Raw genomic sequence first — 19,054 nt, forward strand, 5'->3', positions numbered from 1 at the left:
AAGAATACTAGATGACACAGCAGAGGAAACATTCTCTAACATCATGAGATCATTTGAGCCATGCTCAGACTGCTCCTTAAATCTCATGGTTGAAAATCTAAACAACACCTTGTCATCTACCCTAGATATTGTTGCTCCATTAAAGGTCAAAAAGAAATCCACTGACAGAATCTCCCCATGGTTAAACAACAGCAACGTTACTCAGACTAAGAGGACTTGTAGAGCAGCTGAACGAAGATGGAGGAAAACTAAGCTCACAGTTAACTATGATATCTACAAATAATCCATGGCTGCCTATGGTAAAGCAATGCAGCTGGCAAGAAAGGATTACTTTCTAGGATTATCACAGAGAATGTTGGAAATTCTAGAATACTATTCTCGACTATTAACCAACTACTGAACACTGCCCCCACCCCTCCGCAGTCCTCTGCATCAAAGTGTGAAGAACTCTCATTATTCCTCAATAATAAAATAACTTCAATCAGAGCCAGCATCACTTATGATGCAGACACAGAGAACATCTGCAAACATTGTGATGTAACCATGGGAACATTCACCTGCATCACATTAACTGAGCTTCATAAAACTGTTATGGAATGTAGCTCCTCCACCTCTTGTGTTGACCCGATACCTACAGCGGATATTCAACAGCATTTCAAGTCACGTCCTACATATTGTAAACACGTCTCTTCTAACGGGCATCTTCCCAGACGTCTTCAAAACAGCCGTTATAAAACCCTTGCTAAAGAAAGCTAACCTAGACAGTAATACGCTTACCAACTATAGGCCAATATCTAACCTTCCATTCATCAGCAAAATACTAGAAAAAATAGTCTTGGTCCAAATAAACTCCTTTCTTAAAGAAAACAACATCCTGGAGGAATTTCAATCAGGCTTCAGAGCATGCCACAGTACAGAAACTGCTCTGACTAAAATAATTAGTGACCTCAGACTAAACTCTGATACAAACAAGGTGTCAATTCTTATCCTACTAGACCTGAGCGCAGCATTTGACACGATCGACCATGACATCCTAATTAATCATCTAGAAAAACTGGTTGGTCTTTCTGACTGTGTATGAACTGGTTCAGAACATATATCAAAGTGAGAAAGTATTTTGTCAGGCTTGAAGATCATGTGTCAGAGAAGCATGATGCCCACTTTGGAATTCCACAAGGGAGCTGCCTCAGTCCTTTACCGTTCTCCCTATACATGCTACCACATCATTAGAGAACACAATGTGTGCTTCCATAGCTACGCGGATGACACACAACTGTACATCTCTGCTGAACCAAATGATACTACAGCTATTAACTTTATCACCACCTGTCTGTCAGCAATAAATAAATGGATGAGCAATAATTTCTTAAAATTAAATGAGAACAAAACTGAGATCCTACTAATAGGTCCTGTAACAAAAAGAGAGATGATGCTGTATAACATGGGGAAACTTACTCCTTTGATTAAACCTGAAGTCACAATTATTGGTGTTATCATAGACTCAGATCTAAACTTTAAATCCCACATAAGCAAGGTGACAAAAGCATCCTTCTTCCACCTTAGACATATAGCTAAAATCAGACAAATTATAAATCAAAAGGATGCTGAAAAACTAATCCATGCTTTTATCTCAAGCCGACTCGATTACTGTAATGCACTCTTTACCGGCCTTCCAAACAAAACAACGGAGAGACTTCAGCTCATCCAAAACGCTGCAGCGAGGCTGCTTACTAGAACCAAGAGGAGAGACCACATTAGTCCAGTGTTAGCCACTGGCTTCCAGTAACTTTTAGAATTGATTTTAAGGTCCTCCTTCTTGTATACAAAGCCCTAAACAGAACCGTACCAAGTTACACTGCCAACTCTCTAATAAACTATGTGCCCCCAAGAACATTACGATCATTAACTACTGGTTTATTAAATGTTCCCAGAAACATCCAAAAGAAAATTGGGGATGCAGCCTTTATCAATTATGCACCAAAGCTATGGAACACTTTACCTGCAGACATTAGGGAGGCAAGCTCGCTCAATATCTTCAAAAGGTAGCTAAAAACATATCTTTTTACTTTAGTCTTTCAATAGTGATATTTTATATCTCTTTACTTTAGCCTTTTAATGGTGCCACTTTAAACTCATTTAAATGATTTCATACATTTTTAAGCTTGGTTTTCCTGAAGGAGGATCATCCAGTGGCGGGCCGTGCATTTCACACCTAGGCCTTCAGTGATGTCCTACACAGTCCCACCTGAATTACTCCACCTCTTAATACCATCATTATGACGCCATGGCTCTAGAAACTATACATTTAGACAGAAACGCAGTATAACCGGGCGTTGCATCACCCTAACAACAGAGTTATATTAATATTTACGAAACATTTAGTTGTAAATAGCAGGCATTCCCAGCAGTACAATGTGCAGTGCCTCTCGGAGGCTGTGAGCCAGGGGTAACGCTCGTAGTTAGTGATTTGAAAGTGGCGGACAAACCCTTTTCCCAGCTGTGATAGGCTCGCTAGCGTCGGGGTTGACCGTTCTCTTCTCACGATGTCTATCTTTTCTTGAAAAGTTCGTCTTGAAAATGTTGTAATTATATCTGCAACCAAATCGATCTCTTCTCCTCCTTCAGCCATTGTGGGTTGAAAAAAAACAGCTTGTAGAAATCTACACAAATTAGCTCGTTCAAAGTTTGCTAGCTCTGGATAGCTCTGCCTCTCAATAGTGCGTATCCAATCAAAAGACGTGGACATGCTGACGTTATCGTACGCCTAGCCCCAGTGTCCCCAACTCGAAATCTGATTGGTTAACGCCAGTTTTTTCTCCGTTCACTTTAAGTGACAGGCACTGTTGATTCTGAAGGCCTAAGGGCAGATTTCTTGGACCCTGGCAACACATTATGGCTGAAATATGATTGGATAAAAGCTCTAACATAAAGGCCAGACCTCCAAATCTTGATCTGAGGCTGGAAGCAGCGCAACCAAGAGGAAAGCTATGAAATGAAGAGAATAGACTATGGGGAATAATTTAATACATATTCGTGGAAAATATATAAAAATTAAATGTATATTCTGATGATGTTTAGGCCAGCAGAGAAGGCCTTGCTGGCCCACCACTGGGATCATTTAGTGTTGAGGAAGTAAGAAAGTTAAAAGTAAGGTTGAGAGAGCAAGAGGAAAAAGTAATGTCAAAGAGAAAGATTAAATCTGAAGCGTTGAAAACAATGGAAGAACATAAAAGACAGTTTATGTTATGGGAGAAGGAAGCAGAGAACAGGGATAGGAAGAAAGTATGTGGATTATTTGCAAAGACAAATATAGATGAAAGTACAGACAAAGGGATTATGAAAATGTCAAAGAATGTGTAAAGGCTGCTATTTTATCTGCTATTTTTATACAATTTTAATTCTGCTATATTATATTATTTTAATTCTGCAATTTTATCTGCTATTTTATACTATTTTATCTGCTATTTTATACTATTTTAATTTAACTATTTTTATAATGGTACTTCAGACTCATTTACATCAACACTGTGATTATTGTACTGTAAATGCTCTTATTCTGTCCTTGTACTAATTGTTATGTTTTTGCTGTGAATCACTTTGGGCTGCAATTCTTGTATGAAAGGTGCTATATAAATAAAGCTTATTATTATTATTATTATTATTATTATTATTATTATTATTATTATTATTATTATTATATTATTCAAAATCAACAGGTGACTGTAATCGTTAAACATTTTCAAAACATGCAAGTAATTTCAATAATCTCACTTCTGGGTCATTACTTAAATAAAAGTGGCTGCGTAGACGCCATCAATGTTCAAATCCAAAATCAAAACCCACCTCTTCAGATCTGCTTTTAATGTGTAATTACTTCTATGTATTTTTAATGTTGATGTCCTGTTTTTCTTAATGTAATTTTTAATGTTATATGTACCTGTAAAGCGTCTTTGAGTACCTTTTAAAAGCGCTCTATAAATAAAATGTATTATTATTATTATCAATATCAATCAACCTCTTACGGCTATTTAAACCACACACACACACACACACACACACACACACACACACACACACACACACACACACACACACACACACACACACACACACACAGGAAATGTATCAGCGATAGTTGCAGGAGCACGTGTGGTTTCTTATTCGAAGTATTGATTACTTTGCTGGCAATACACCATTATCCAAATGAGGATGCTGCAGTGTGTATCATAGCTTGCAGTGGAAAAAAAACATGAGCCCTAAATCATACCCCATTTGTTATATGGTCAGCAATAGCCATTCAATGTATTATAATTACATGCAGGCATAACAAAATGCACAACAAAGTGCAAAACATATAATTTAATTATTACATAATGTAAATCTAGTTATTCCATTTTATATTATGCACTTTATTTATATTATTATTACATTGTAATATACACTGCCCGTCCAAACATTTTGTTGGACCGGGGTTTGGGTTAGTGCAGGGGTGGGGAATCAACGGCCATTTTTTTTTTACAACATCCTTCGAGGGCCATACTAATTATTGAACTCATAACCTCTGCAAATTTTCTTTAAGACACAGCCCATTCATTTCAACTTTTTTATCAATGTATCTTTCTGTTTTATCAGAAATCAGCAATCCTTTATTAGTCCCACAACGGGGAAATGTATCTTGTCACAGCAAAATAACATATGAAGTAAAAAGGCAGTACACAATAATTAAATAGAATAAAAACTAATGTGTGGTTGATAAAAAATAAAGTGAATATTGCACATGGCAGTGATAATTGCACAAATGATAAAAAGTGAGTACGTCCACACAAACTAGACACACTGGCCTTTTACTTCCACAAAGAAATCATCGTTCGTCCAATTTCTCCTGGAAAGTGCGACATTTCGCGTCCACATTTCTCTGTTTTACACTCGCCATGCTGCGTTCACTGATGTCAATGACAGTCTCGTTTAAAATTGAAGTTTTTTGACATGACGTGACCACGTTTCGCTCGTGTTGTGTTCAAGGACCCTGACCTTAGCCAGGAAAAACAGTCAGTCGCCCGTTTAAAATATTGGCGACTAGCTTTTTTTGCTAGTGGATTTTTTTTGCGTGCGTTGTACGAATTACCTCGAGAGCCGGATCAAATGGTCTCGCAGGCCGTATACGGCCCGGATGCCAGAGGTTCCTCACCCCTGGGTTAGGGCATCGTTTCGATAAGCTTCTGCAATGTCACAACATTTATTTACGTCCAGAGTTGCATTAAATTTCCACCAAGATCTTGTATTGATGAGAGAGAGGCACTTGGCATGATGAGTGCATCACTTCATCCGCCTCTCTTCTTATCTAGATCATCCGACCACATGACCTTCTTCTATTGCTCAAGAGTCCAATCTTTATGCTCCCTAGCAAATTGAAGCCTTTTTTCCGATTAGCCTCACTAATCAGTGTTTTTCTTATTGCTGCACAGCTGTTTAGTCCTTTCAGCTCCCTTCGCATTGTGTGTGTGGAAATGCTCTTACTTTCACTATTAAACATAACAACGGGAGTTCTACCGTTGATTTCTTACAATATGATTCCACCAAACGTTTACCATCACCATCATTCAACTGTTTTTTCCGACCACATTTCTTCCTCGAAGACGATGGTTCACCACGATCCTTCCAGCTTTTAATAATGCGTTGGACAGTTCTTAACCCGGTTTTAGTAGTTTAATCTCCGTAGTTGTTTTCTTTGCTTGATGCAGTCCAATAATTTGACCCTTCTGAAACTGATTCACATCCTTCTGACACGGTTGTTTAAGAAATGAGAAGCTACTCACTGCATTAGCTCAGGTTAAATAACTTGTTGCCAGCAGAAACATATTAATCCATGCAGTAATTATCCAATGGAAGGCTTTTTTTGGACGGGCAGTGTATATAATATAATAAGCATTATTGAGTCAACCTGGATTGCGTACCAAGGTGGCTTTTTAATCCTCTCTAACAGTTGAGCCTCAATGTCTTCTGCAATTTCATCAATTCGCCTCGTTATGGTGGTGGTCGAAAGAGGAACCTGTGCTACCTTTTTAACTGCAGCCTCTCCATAAAGTTCACAGCAAATGTCCTTAGCAGCAGGCAGGATCAACTCTTCACCAATAGTAAAGGGCTTCTTAGCTTTAGCATAAAGAATGATGCTCTCCGTGCAGACACATTTGATGAAGTGGTGGCCTTCAATAATTGCTTTTGTCCTTTCGTGTTCACGTTTCTTTCTTTCAAACAATTCCAAAGGCTTGTCTTTTAATGCAGGGTGCTGTAGTTAGTTCACTGTAAGTCACTCTGGGTAAGAGGGTCTGCTAAATGACATGTGATGTATATCCTATGTTATTTTGTAACATTCTGTATATTCCTAATATTCTGTAGTTGATGTAAATTCAACCTTTAGTTTTTGGCCATTTGTAGAAATCCTGTAGGCCATCAAAAGTTAATTGAAAGAAAGAAAGAACAGTAAGGAATGTTACTGAGTCTTTAGTCCGTGACCCAGCCATTCTATCTGACTGCTTTCCCTCCTCTGTCCGACTGCAGCTAATGAGAGTGACGGCTCCCTCAAGACAACCTGTGGGAAAGCCATGTCTGAGCTCCTGTGTTGGCTCTAAAAACAATTTGTTGTGCAAATTCCCAGAGATTGGATTTGGATACCTCCTGTGTTTGCGCCCTCTGTTTGCTCTCTCTCTCTCTCTCTCTCTCTCTCTCTCTCTCTCTCTCTCTCTCTCTCTCTCTCTCTCTCTCTCTCTCCCCCTCCTACTTTCACAGTTCTCTGCTGGGCTGTGTCATTTTTTTTTTTTTTTTTTACTCAGAAGAACTCTACCCTGGAGGATGAAGAGGAGAAGGAGTAGAGTCATGGCTCATTCACTCAGCTAGTGAGGCAAATGAAAGGGAAATAAAGAAACGTGGCATGTGGCTGGCTCTCCTCAGCCCGAATGCAATTTATGGCAAACTATTCAGTCTGATTGGACTAGATCCATAAGTATTATGTTTTAAGTGTCCTGCACGTTATGATCATTAATTCACTCATGTCAACCGTGCCTAAATCTAAATCAAAAGCCTAAACTTCCACACTGCTTGTAAAGTTAGAAAGTATTTGTTTTTGGAAACGCTGAGCAATTGCTTATTAATTACATAGACTGAAGGAACAAACCTCTGAGGACACACAGCTGCTTAGATGTTTCTCTTCTGAGTTGGGATTCAGGACTTTCTGATTCAGGGCTGGAGAAAAGCAATGCAGTGCTATTATGTAAAAGACCGGCAGCTTGCTGCATTGACAGGTACCAAAATCTTGTCAACAATTTGAAATAACTTGAAATATATTTCAACTGATTGAAGCTGCCTTCAAATGATCAGTGGTGCACTGGCTTTGCCATTGTTTTCATTGACGTATCTATCTCTCTAAATAACCAATAGCAGGGAAAAAATACCCAACATTTGACCAGCAGAGATAAGGACAATTACTTATCCACAGTAAGAGAATAATCACATGAGAGAAGGGGAAATAAAAGCTTGTGCTTCAGTTCTCTGTGGTACGTGCACGCACAATGTCGGCCAGCTTCAAATGGCTGCAATGTTGCTTTATAAAATGTCATGCCATTCATTCGGACCAGCAAACCTAACATTGGTCTCTACTGAACAGCAGCTTACTGGTGCAGGAATGTGTTTAGGTGTTCCCCAGAGCAGGGTGAGTAGGACTAGCCATGCGAGTGGCAGACTAAGAAGGGGGGGATTAACGTTCCTTCTATCTAACTAATAAGCAGGTTTCTTGTAGCGCTCCAAAGCTTTTATCTACTTTTCCTTGTTTGTGGAATTTTCCGGTTTCTTCAAGTATTGATAATTTACAGAGAGCCAGGTGGAATTTATACAGAAGGTCAGATATGAGAAGAGCTGGTTAATGTCGGATTCTCTGGCGACCTGTCCAGGGTGTACTTCACCTCACGGCCACATGTCAGCTGATTCGCTAACATGTACATGTAAATATCCATTGACCCTTTTTTTTTACCTTGAAAAGTCTCCGTCAATCAACTCTCAGCTTTGGGAAGGGAAGAGATACAGGAGAATATGAGGAGACAGACAAAAAAAAAAGAGACGGTGATTGAGATGAGACAGGAAGAGCAGGTTTAGCATTGTTTCTCTGTGCTGTTTAACACAAACCAAAACTGACCCGATCCAATTCAAACTACGTCACCACAGAGATATTATCTTTCCTTGGTAATTACAGTGTAACCTATTGTCACAGTCTGGTTGCACTTTCCTGTTTTATTTTGAAATGTTCACTCCCCCTTGTGTCATATTTTGTCAGTGTTATTGGGCTTGGTATATGATAGAGGTTGCATTTCTGTTGTGAAATGTGCCATATATATATTTGTATATTATTGATTATTATTATATTGATGTGTTCTTACTAAATCACGATCATAACAGCATAAAAATGACTTCCGCTAACAACAATCGGTCGCTGTGCCGGGAACATCCACTTCGGCAATGTTCGGGCAATGACGTCACAAGTAGAACACAGCCGCCAGTGTTTGTATGCGTTAAAGCGTCCAGCAAAGACTGATGTCAATTATTATGATAAAGAATGGACAACAATAGATCGCCAAGAATACTTGGCAAGCGATGTGTTGTATGGGGATGTGGGGCCGTCTCCAAATCTAGCTTTCTGTGGCCAAAAGATGATAAAATGTCGCATTTATGGACAAGACAAGTGCGTCGATTTGTGGGCAGCACTTTGAGAGATCGTGTTTCGAACAAACTATACTCGCCAAGGAAATGAGATTCAAAAAGAATTTAAAACTAAACGCAGATGCTACAATACTGCCGAGACCCCAGCCAGCACCAGCCAGCACAAGCCAGCACGCCGATTCAAACACCTCCGCCGATGCAGAGTCCTCCACCAAAGAGACGACGAAATGCATTTGCCAAAAGGGATAGAACGAAGGTAAGCCATGCTACTTGTTTACTTTATTTATTGTTTTAAGTATAGATTCAATGTTTATAACAGGGTTCCCCATTTTATTCTGTAGTTTGAGTAAAAGCGTGAGTCTATTTAACTTTTAACTATCACCCTATTATTACATAGGTATTGAAACATTGGTGAATGAAGTCACTGACAGAACTGAGGATACCTGTATGATCAGCGACCATCTATTGGACATCCACACTGGGGAGGAAGCTGTGTGTACACCAGTAAGTATACAGACTGTACGTCATCTGTACATTACAGTTGTAGTACCAGTAGACCTGCACATGATGTGTTAAAAATACAATCACCACATGCATGTACATAATTCATATATTTGTATAATTTGATATCATTGCTCTCTCAATCAATTCAACCACATCTTTTATTATGAATGTTATTCGATATTTTCTTTACGCAGACATGTATAAACATACAATACAATTTCAAGCTGGTTTGAAAGATTTATTGGTAAAGTTGTGTTTTGTACATTTCAGACATGTCAGAATGAAATTGCTGTATATATATATATATATATATATATATATATATATATATATATATATATATATATATATATATAATATATAATTCTTGATTATAAAACATATTTTTTGCAGAGTATGTTACTGAACTCTTGACCGAGACTCAATGCTTTGTGCCAAGACAATGTTGATGAGGAACATTTCAAAGTCCCAGATCCACTCAGCAGTCGGTGGGAAGAACCAAACCAGAGGGATGCTGTTGTGCTGTATAGAAGCAGATTCAATCACTGAACTGACATTGTGTTTTGTTATTGACTCTAATAAATTGCTGGATACTTGAACGACGTGTAGTTGTCAGATGGAAACGTAGCACAGATCCTTTGAATGGCACATGATGGCAGTCTGTGGTTCTTACCAAGTATTTCCCAGCAGAATCTCACCAACTGGCGGTATGCCACATAGCGATACATTCTGTAAAATACAAGATAATACATGTCAATGGTAATAACTTCAACCTTATTTGCTTATTTATGTATTTATTCTGTAACTTTGCCAGAGTGACCATTCGACTCCCCATAAATATATCAAAGCAACTTTTTTCACGTAATTCTCGTAAAGTTACGACATCGTAACTTCCATGAAAATGTGGTAAGTGTTCCAGCTACTCTAGGCAGCCGTAAGACAGTCAGTAGGGGACAATTAATTGTATCAAATCAAAATCAGTTTGAGACCACAGAGTAACCAAGTGAAGAAAGTAAACGACATGTAAAAAAGAAAAAAAGACAGTCAGTAAACAAAGCAAGTGTGTACTGCGTGGATTTGAAGGACTTCATATTGATGAAGATGATATTCTCCACAGGAAGACAACAAACAAAACACAGCTTGTATTATCTGAGAGGTATACAACCACTGTACTGAAAGAGTTGCATGATGAGATGGGCCACCAAGAAATTGATCGTGCAATGTTTATCAGAGATAGATTATTTTGTCCTTACATGCAATTCCATCTGTGTCTCATTACTCCGTCTGTATGTTTTGTTCCCATTGTTGCCAGTTCGTCTTCGTACCTCCATGTCGTAGTGGTCCAGCGTTTGTCCCATGTCCCATGTCCCGGTTTCCTGGTTTCCTGGTTTCCCTGATCCTGCTTCCTGCCTTCGCTTACTCCTTGCCTGTTTTGTTTGCCTAGCTGACTGCCTTCACCTGTTTTTGCTACAAGTACAGACTATTTTCCCATACCCAGTCCTGTCTCTGAGTCATGGCATTTGAGTCCTATTCCCTGTGTTCAGTATGTGTTGTTACACGTAGCATAACAGTGCATAACAGTGTGGCATGAATAAGATAGAAGAAATACTGTAAACATCTAAATCAGTACAGCAGCATATTGCATCTCTTATTTCCTTTTATTATAATTTTTTTATATGCAATGAAATAACATTCTGTCAGAGAAACATGTCATATAAAGTTAAACATGGCTGATTGGAATCATCAGTTAAAATAAGCAAACTATTTAAATACAATGAACATTGGGCTGAGACACATTGAGGTTATAATATCCATGTACAGGTCTGTGTAGAAGAGCACAGAAAACAGGTTTCTAACTGCATGCACAATTTGAATAGTTTGCAAAATTAAAGGGATTTCCAGTATTTTTCCCTATATTTCATTCAGTATGTCTGATGAATCTTTGAGTTAGGGAATCTGATGTTTGGCTGAATTAAGTTTTAATGGAGAATTAATAACAGATTCAACAAGAACATAGATACTGTACAGGAACAAATATGAGTCATATCAACCACTACAAAGCACAGCTAATAACTTTCACTAATAATAACAAAGTACATTTAATTAAAACGACCAGCCATGACATAAGAATACACAGATGTTGGAGCTTTTTTTTTCTTTGCAAATGTTCTGCTGTAATATGCATTGAGAAGGTGGTAGCAGTGTCAAGTACTTTTACAGTACAACGAAAGGTGCTAGGGCACTTTGTAGGTTTAGAGGGCAGAAGGATGTGTAGTGCATGAAGGTGGTAAATACTGAATACAAAGAAGTGAACTTGCTGTAGTATTTTAATGTAAGTATTTTTTCATTTGCATGGCTCTATGTATTCCAATGTGGTCTGTCCAGACTGAAATATCTCAAAAACTAGCTCAAAGCACCTCTTCGCCCAAGTACAGCCCAGGCTGTACACTCTTTTATAATAACAAGACTGCTAAATTGACTCATCTTCATGGGACTCTTGAAGAACTGTTGTAACTTTCAGAAACCAACAGTCCAACAATTATTCCCACATCATGTCGCAATTGGCCAGGTGTACAGAGTTAAGATTGTAGTAGGTCTCTTTTTTTTATTCTTTACACATTTACTTATCACTCTTTTGGATAATCTTTCCTTTTAAGGTATATTGTTGCGCTTGTTTAAACGTACATAGGTCTGTTATTCTCTTTTAAACTATTATCTGGTATCTCCTCTCTCTATGACAGCGAGATTTCCACTCCCACTTTGAGTGTCGCTGTTTGGAACAGCTATAAACACTTTTGCATTCACATGTGTTCGGATGACACAAAAACTAACTAGTTTGTTTCAAGCATTTAGGCAACTAAAACTCTTCGTTATGGTTAGGATATTGTTAACGTTGGGGAAAGATCAGAGCTATAGTAAATACATTTTGTTTAAGTTTTGGTTAGGGTTCAGCAATCTTAACACTTGGTTAAGGTTAGGCCAAGACCGGGATTACCGTTAATACAAATGGCAAACAGGTCTGTGAGCACCTCATCCTCAACAACCTCCATTTCTTCTACGGTAAATAACAGACAATACTTCTTGCATTAGCACCAAACGTTGTCGTTGGACATATAAATCATGAGGTGCGGAATCGCCCAATATCCGTAATTCCTAAGGATACTGGGAAGGTGCTCTGGGCTAATAATAATTATTCTGGTTAAATCTTATTCTGTAATGAGACTACTAAATATATGCAATCAAAGCATCTTATGCTACCCAACGTTATTCAGAAGAAGAGGCCCATCACACAGGCTCCATTCTCTTGGCCTCTAAAAATGCTGTTGCTGAATCATGGATAAATGATGCCAATGGATTTTCTTTAATCCTCCATAGAACTTCTTGTGTGCCTTAACTGAAGAAGAGTCCAGATTGTTTCACATCTTGGTGTCGCCCAACAAAATAATTGTTGTATTTCCCACATCTCTCCTTGCCTCTTATTACTCAAGCAGCAGCTGGTGGGGAGGCATTAGAGTGAGTGCTCTGTCTTTCTCTGCCCCTGCAGGCTCAACTTTATTTTTCAGGTAAGCATGCTTGTATCTCTGCGTCAATAATTTCCAACATGTGTTATTTGCTTCACATAGTCATTTATGTACAAATACTTCAAATAATCAATTACAGTCACTTCTCCTCTTTCTACACACATTTTAAATGAATGCAGAAGACTATCACCAGAATGCCTTGGACATCCATATTTCAGAGTCTTAGGATCCACTATTATCTGTTCTCACCCTCTGTTCAACAAACATTTTGCCTAAAAGCTGCTCAGGACAAAGCCAAGAAAGGCTAGAGAAGTAAGGGGTAATGAGGCAAGATATTCATCCTTACAGCTATCAATGCAACTTGGATCCAAGAAAGAGAAATACCAACTATTTGCCCCCTTTTTTCTAACATCAAAGCCAAGTTTATTTGCTTGCCCAAAATAGCATAAAGGAGAGTTGGAATTAGAACTTTTGTGATAATGAAAGTATTGTCAGAGGCAATTTCTTTTATAGAGAAAGTATTTTCAAGAGGTTTATAAGTTGATTCTAAAAAACCCTGAAACAGTACAGTACACTGTGCACTACACCAAGCAGCAGCATTGGTCCAATAAAAACATGTACATAGAAATATACTGTATAAAACATTTTACATTATAGTTTCCATTTTAAAAGATGCACTTTCACTTTATGACAATGGGAAATATAAGAAAAGGATGGACATATTTTCTAATATTTCTAATGTTCAAATCAAATTTATTTATATAGCCCAATATCACAAATTATACATTTGTCTCAGTGTGCTTTACAGACTGTACAGGATACTACACCCTCTGTCCTTAGACCCTCGCATCGCACAAGGAAATACTTCCTAAAAGAAACCCCATAATTAAAGGGGGAAAATGAAAGAAACCTCAGGGAGAGCAACTGAGGAGGGATCCATCTCCCAGCACGGACAGACGTGCAATAGATGTCGTGTGTACAGGATAAACAACATAGTACAAATACAACATTTGACAGAAATTATGTTGTGTTGAAAAAAGAGAAAGTTTGGATGAATCCAGGAAAATGTCAAAAAGGCTTCCCGGTGTCCAGCAGCACCAGGGCAGCAGGCGCCGCCACGATTCCTGATCCTGACATAAACTTTATCAGTGGCAACCTGCCACATGAGAGACACAGAAACTCCGGGGATGATGCCCCGGATGATGAGTTAGTAACATACATTTACATAAATGCATAGAGAGGGAGGGGAGGAGAGAGGAAGAGAAGGTGAGCAGGGAGGTGTCCCCCGGCAGTCTAAGCCTATAGCAGCATAACTAGGGGCTGATCCAGGGCAAACCTGAGCCAGCCCTAACTATAAGCTTTATCAAAAAGGAAAGTCTTTAGCCTGCTCTTAAATATGGAGAGTGTGTCTGCCTCAAACTGGAAGCTGGTTCCACTGGAGAGGAGCTTGATAGCTGAAGGCTCTGGCTCCCATTGTACTCTTAGAGGCTCTAGGAACTACAAGGAACCCTGCTGTCTGGGAGCGCAATGCTCTAGTTGGTTTATAAGGTACTATGAGATCTTTAAGATATGCTGGAGCTTGACCATTAATTGCTTTGTAAGTCAGGAGAAGGATTTTGAATTCTATTCTGTATTTTACGGGAGCCAGTGCAGAGCAGCTAAAACAGGAGTAATATGATCCCGTTTCCTAGTTCTTGTCAATACACGTGCCGCTGCATTTTGGATCAACTGAAGAGTCTTAAGCGACTTTTTGGGACAACATGATAACAATGAGTTGCAGTAATCCAGCCTTGAAGTAACAAATGCATGGACTAGTTTTTCTGCATCATTTTGAGACAGGATGTGTCTTATTTTTGCAATGTTACGTAGATGAAAGAAGGCAGTCCTTGAGATTTTGAGATGTTTAATGAATAAAGACACAACACACAATAACACATAATAAAATGTGCATCTGTAATGAAATCACAATGCACTCAGAGTGGCCAAATGAGCCCACATGACAAAGATGATGATCCCAGTACTGGATGTGCCAACCGTCTCAAACTGTTTCAGAACTTCCTTGATTAAGTTGGCCGAATAATCACAAGGTGGCAGCGGATGGATTTATAGTAGATAAAGTGCATTCTGTTGCAGCCCAATCAGTACACCGTCTCTTTGATGATGTTGGTGGAGAGGGTGTGGTTGCTGGAGATACTGATGGAGTGGCGGGTTAGGGGATGACGGTGCCCCTTGGGTGTTTGGCGGCAGGGCATGCAGAAGTAGCCCAGCATGGAGAAGAAGATCTGGCGGTAGGTGGCGGACACCAGGTTGTAGAGGATCGGATTGACGGCCGAGCTGACGTAAAACAGGACGTTGGTCAGCATGTAGAAATAATGGTAGAAGTCATACAAGTCACTGTGAGGAAACAGAAGACAGAGAGCCATTGTTATGTGGTGCCAAATGTTCATGACTATCAAATTATACACACACATACGGAGACATCAGCCACCATCTATTCCAAAGTAAATTTGACAAGCTTGGGCTCATCACAGTCCTGTAACGATGTTTTTTGCACAAAGATACTGTTCTGTGTGTTCTGTATGTTTTACGTGTACAGGTTTTTAGACAAATTAAGCGCCAGAGCATCCGACCAGTTTAACAAAAACTAGCAAAAAATCTCCTGCATGAAATGAATGTGAACTTAGAACTAAACTTCATTCAAAATTGTGAACTATGAACGTGAACTCATTTTAATCTGTGTGAACTAAATTTTGAGCTAGCTCTTGTGACACATAAACACATAGCTCTTGGGCCACATTAGCTATATACAGTATGTAGATGGTGGCTCTTGAGCAAAAACTAGGCTAACTGTAAAAAATGTAAATGTATAATGAGATTATAAATCCCTTCCTGTTTTATTCCACTGGACAGATAATTAAAGAAATTTAGTTTTGAGAATTGACATTCTAAGAGATTTGCTCAGCCAACCACAGAGTGTGACGCCTGTTGAGTACTAATGGCTAGTGAGCATGTATTACTCCAACCCAATAATCTTCTCTTTAAATGTCCCTGCTAGGTCCACTACCAGAAATGCTTTCAAAGTCATTAACAGATCAAGCATATCCAAGTTTGCAGTGTGGGCTACCCACCAGCAAGTGAAGTTTATGTGATAATATTTTTAACTCAGTGATCTGACTCTGTCCCTCTGACTGCTGTTGGAGAGGAGAAGGAAGAGGGATATTAAGATACACAGCAGGAGAGAAGAGGGACATTAAGGATATACATATTATATAAGAGGGGGCAGGAAATGGGAGGTGTACAGAGATGGCAAGGAAAGAAATGGAGATGAAGGGAGAATTAAAGTGACTACAACATATACATATATAATCAAGGAAGTCCGTTTAATGAAGATAATACATGAAGGTGTGACGGCCCCTGCTTAACCTGTCTTATCTCAGTCACTGTGTTGAATATCTTTAAGGTGTCAGTGGAGCTGATGGCAGTATCCAGTCAGATCTGGAGCACCTGGGCCCAGCGCTCCTTAGGATATAAAAGGCCCAGCATCTGCGATGCTCTCTCTCTCTCTCTCCCTGCCTGAGCCAAGAAACCCTGTTGTTTTGCTTTGTCTTTTGTTTCATGATTTGCTTCACAACACCTTACACCACAATATCCATACACATCAACATGCACATTACTGATCACTGATTATCACGTCTCATATTTCAATTTACTTCGCAATTTATGTTCTTTTTGTAAATAAATCGCTCATATTTTGGCATTTTGTGTCCTTCCCGTGTTTTGTCATGGCCTAGAGCCTGGGTTATGACAAGGAATAAAAAGTACATCCTTAAAAGTTTGCAGATGTTATAATTCTGCATTTTTGTTTCGGACTGAATTGTGCAAATTGTGCTTACCAGTGTTCATGTGTACTGATACCATTTCATGTTATTTGTGCATAAAAGTGTGCTTTTCAATCCACCTGTTATTTCCATTTTCAATTTGTGCATTAAAAAACCCACTAGAAATTCTAGAAAAAAAGGAAATGAAAGCACAAAAAAATAGGATTTTGTGAATCTACTCATCCAAAAGGTAATAGATTCTTCCTTAGCCCGTGCTATACCCTTCCACCAAGCAAGTGTCTTTTTTCCAAAATCCTGCTCAAAAAATGTCGGTAGACAATGACACGCGGGCCGATGAGGAGTTACATTCCTCATTTTCCTTTTTTTGTCTCATTGCAGCTGTTTTTCACCTGGAAGTCCAGGTCAGTAATCCATCCATGCTCTCATGAGATTATACAGTATTGTATTTCTTTATGTGCACAGAAAAAGCAAAGGTGATAGGATAATAAACAGGAGGGTATGTAACACAGAAAACGGACACTTAAGGTAAAGCAAAAGTTATGAGTCATAACACATCAATGTCCTCACATATAGTGTAGATACTCCCAAGCGTCATCTCAGTTACTAGAATCTGGCGTATTGATCTGTTCTGCTCTTGCACTGAACAAGGGTTGCTGAAGTGTGCAGAAAGTCAATGATGTGCATGTCTGTCTGCATACAGGAACACCATTAAAGATGAATGAGGGTAGGATTGGAAGGGACAACAGTGACAGTTGACCTTTTCATTATGTATACTCATGTACTTCTGTGGTCTCTGCTCATGTAATGGAGGATGACGGAAGAAGATGATGATACTGGTCTTTGCATCGGTAGAATTTTGATAGGCATCCCTCAAGCTGCAGACACTTTTCATTATAATTACACATGACGTTGTACAAACTGTGGACCTCAGGTGCAGCATTTTCAAAGGCGATGATTCTGTGCTTAATGCGCATCAGACAATATCCTCTTGTGGCATATTCACTCAGGACCAACCTACTGCCATTACCAGGCAAAGAAAGCAAAATATTTTACTGTTCGTGACAGCTACCAGTCACTATAACACTAACTGAAACTCCCTTCTCCCAATCAACATTCATCCATCTGCGCTTGGTGTTTGGCACAAAATAAGCACAATTCTGATGCCCTGAGCCCCCTGCAAAATGCATTGTTTTCTGTTATTTGCGCATTGCACCACGGATATAGAAAAATTGAGCCCTGTGTCTGTCATTATCTCACATACAAACACTCCAGTGAATAAGGTGCTTCTCAGCTCGAGGACAGCAAACCTCCAAGAGAAAGAAAATGCTACAAATGAACAGTGGACCTGATCGCACAGAAATTGTGAGACCACAAGCTCTTAACACATTTTGTGGTGGAACCACAGAAACGATGCTAGTAGAAAGTCATTTACAATCCTTTGGGACATGTACATTCAACAGAAATATGTTTTAATCAAAGTCTGCGTCGGGAGAAGGTCCGGGTGGATCGATGGGCCAAACAAAGGTTTTTCACCCGGGAGAACACTGCTCATGTTCACTTTAAATTGAAATAAATTGAGTTACATAAAAAGCATACTTATTTTAACCTGAACCATGATCTTTCCTTTACTAAACCTACATAAACGATGTAGTTTTGCAGCCAAAACCTAAATTGTTTCAATTGTGTTGGGGAGACATTGACTCCTAAAAATACACTCTGCTACTATGCCGAAGGCATGACCCGCCCTTCTCTGCCTCTGATTGGCTAGTACTGGTTGCCTTTGGTGGTTGGGTTGTTTAAGTTTAAGGCATGAGATTGGTTAAGGTAAGGGTAGGAATATCATGGTAAGCCAACCATCCATTAACACATTAATCAATAAAGATAACCAACAAGATAGAAGACAAGGGACATGAAGTGTTAACTGTCATGAAATGTAAACATGTTTTGGTAAAGTGCTTGGTGGTGGTGCTGTCTGTTTAATAAGATAGAGTTGGTGGTGTGTCTAAAAAGACAGCTTGACTAGCAGTAAGGGAGTGCTTTAAGCGAGAGAATAATAACAGTGCTTGCCTCCCAATAATGCCTCTACTGCAGGCATTATGCACAAAACACACAGCAATACAGTACTAGCATAATTGTCAAGTCAAACCGAAGCTGTCAATTCAAACTGGAGCTGTCCAGATAGTATTAGGACAAACTGGATGTGACCAATCTGCCTGAGTGTTTCCCATTTAAAAGAGCGCCGCTTGGCGTTATGGCAGCGCAGAGAGGATGTGTTCTTGACTATGTCGAAATCCGGAGCAAGATTGTGCAGGGCCGAAATATCTATCAAGACCGAAGAGGCAGCCGGTAAGACGCTGAACTTTTTAGCTTAAGAGACTTATCTGCTGGAGATCGCTGCCGCTACTAGTTTGATTGACGCTGGATTTATGTCATGATCGATAGCGCGCTTGTGTGTGTGTGGCTCGGTGAGCTGATTGTGTACAT

At 39.3% G+C, this 19,054-nt stretch overlaps 1 protein-coding gene across 1 annotated transcript in view; it reads right to left on the minus strand.

Moving 5' to 3' along the window:
- Nucleotides 1–14,583: 14,583 nt before the first annotated feature.
- ntsr1 (neurotensin receptor 1 (high affinity)) overlaps nt 14,584–19,054 on the minus strand; it is a 41,757-nt gene continuing 37,286 nt past the window's right edge. The window contains exon 4 of the mRNA XM_029436072.1: nt 14,584–15,125. Coding sequence (XP_029291932.1) covers nt 14,870–15,125 — 256 coding nt within the window. The 3' untranslated portion in view covers nt 14,584–14,869. The remainder of the gene's footprint in view (nt 15,126–19,054) is intronic.

The sequence above is a fragment of the Cottoperca gobio genome, chromosome 7, assembly GCF_900634415.1.
Source record: "Cottoperca gobio chromosome 7, fCotGob3.1, whole genome shotgun sequence".
NCBI classification, from domain to species: domain Eukaryota; kingdom Metazoa; phylum Chordata; class Actinopteri; order Perciformes; family Bovichtidae; genus Cottoperca; species Cottoperca gobio.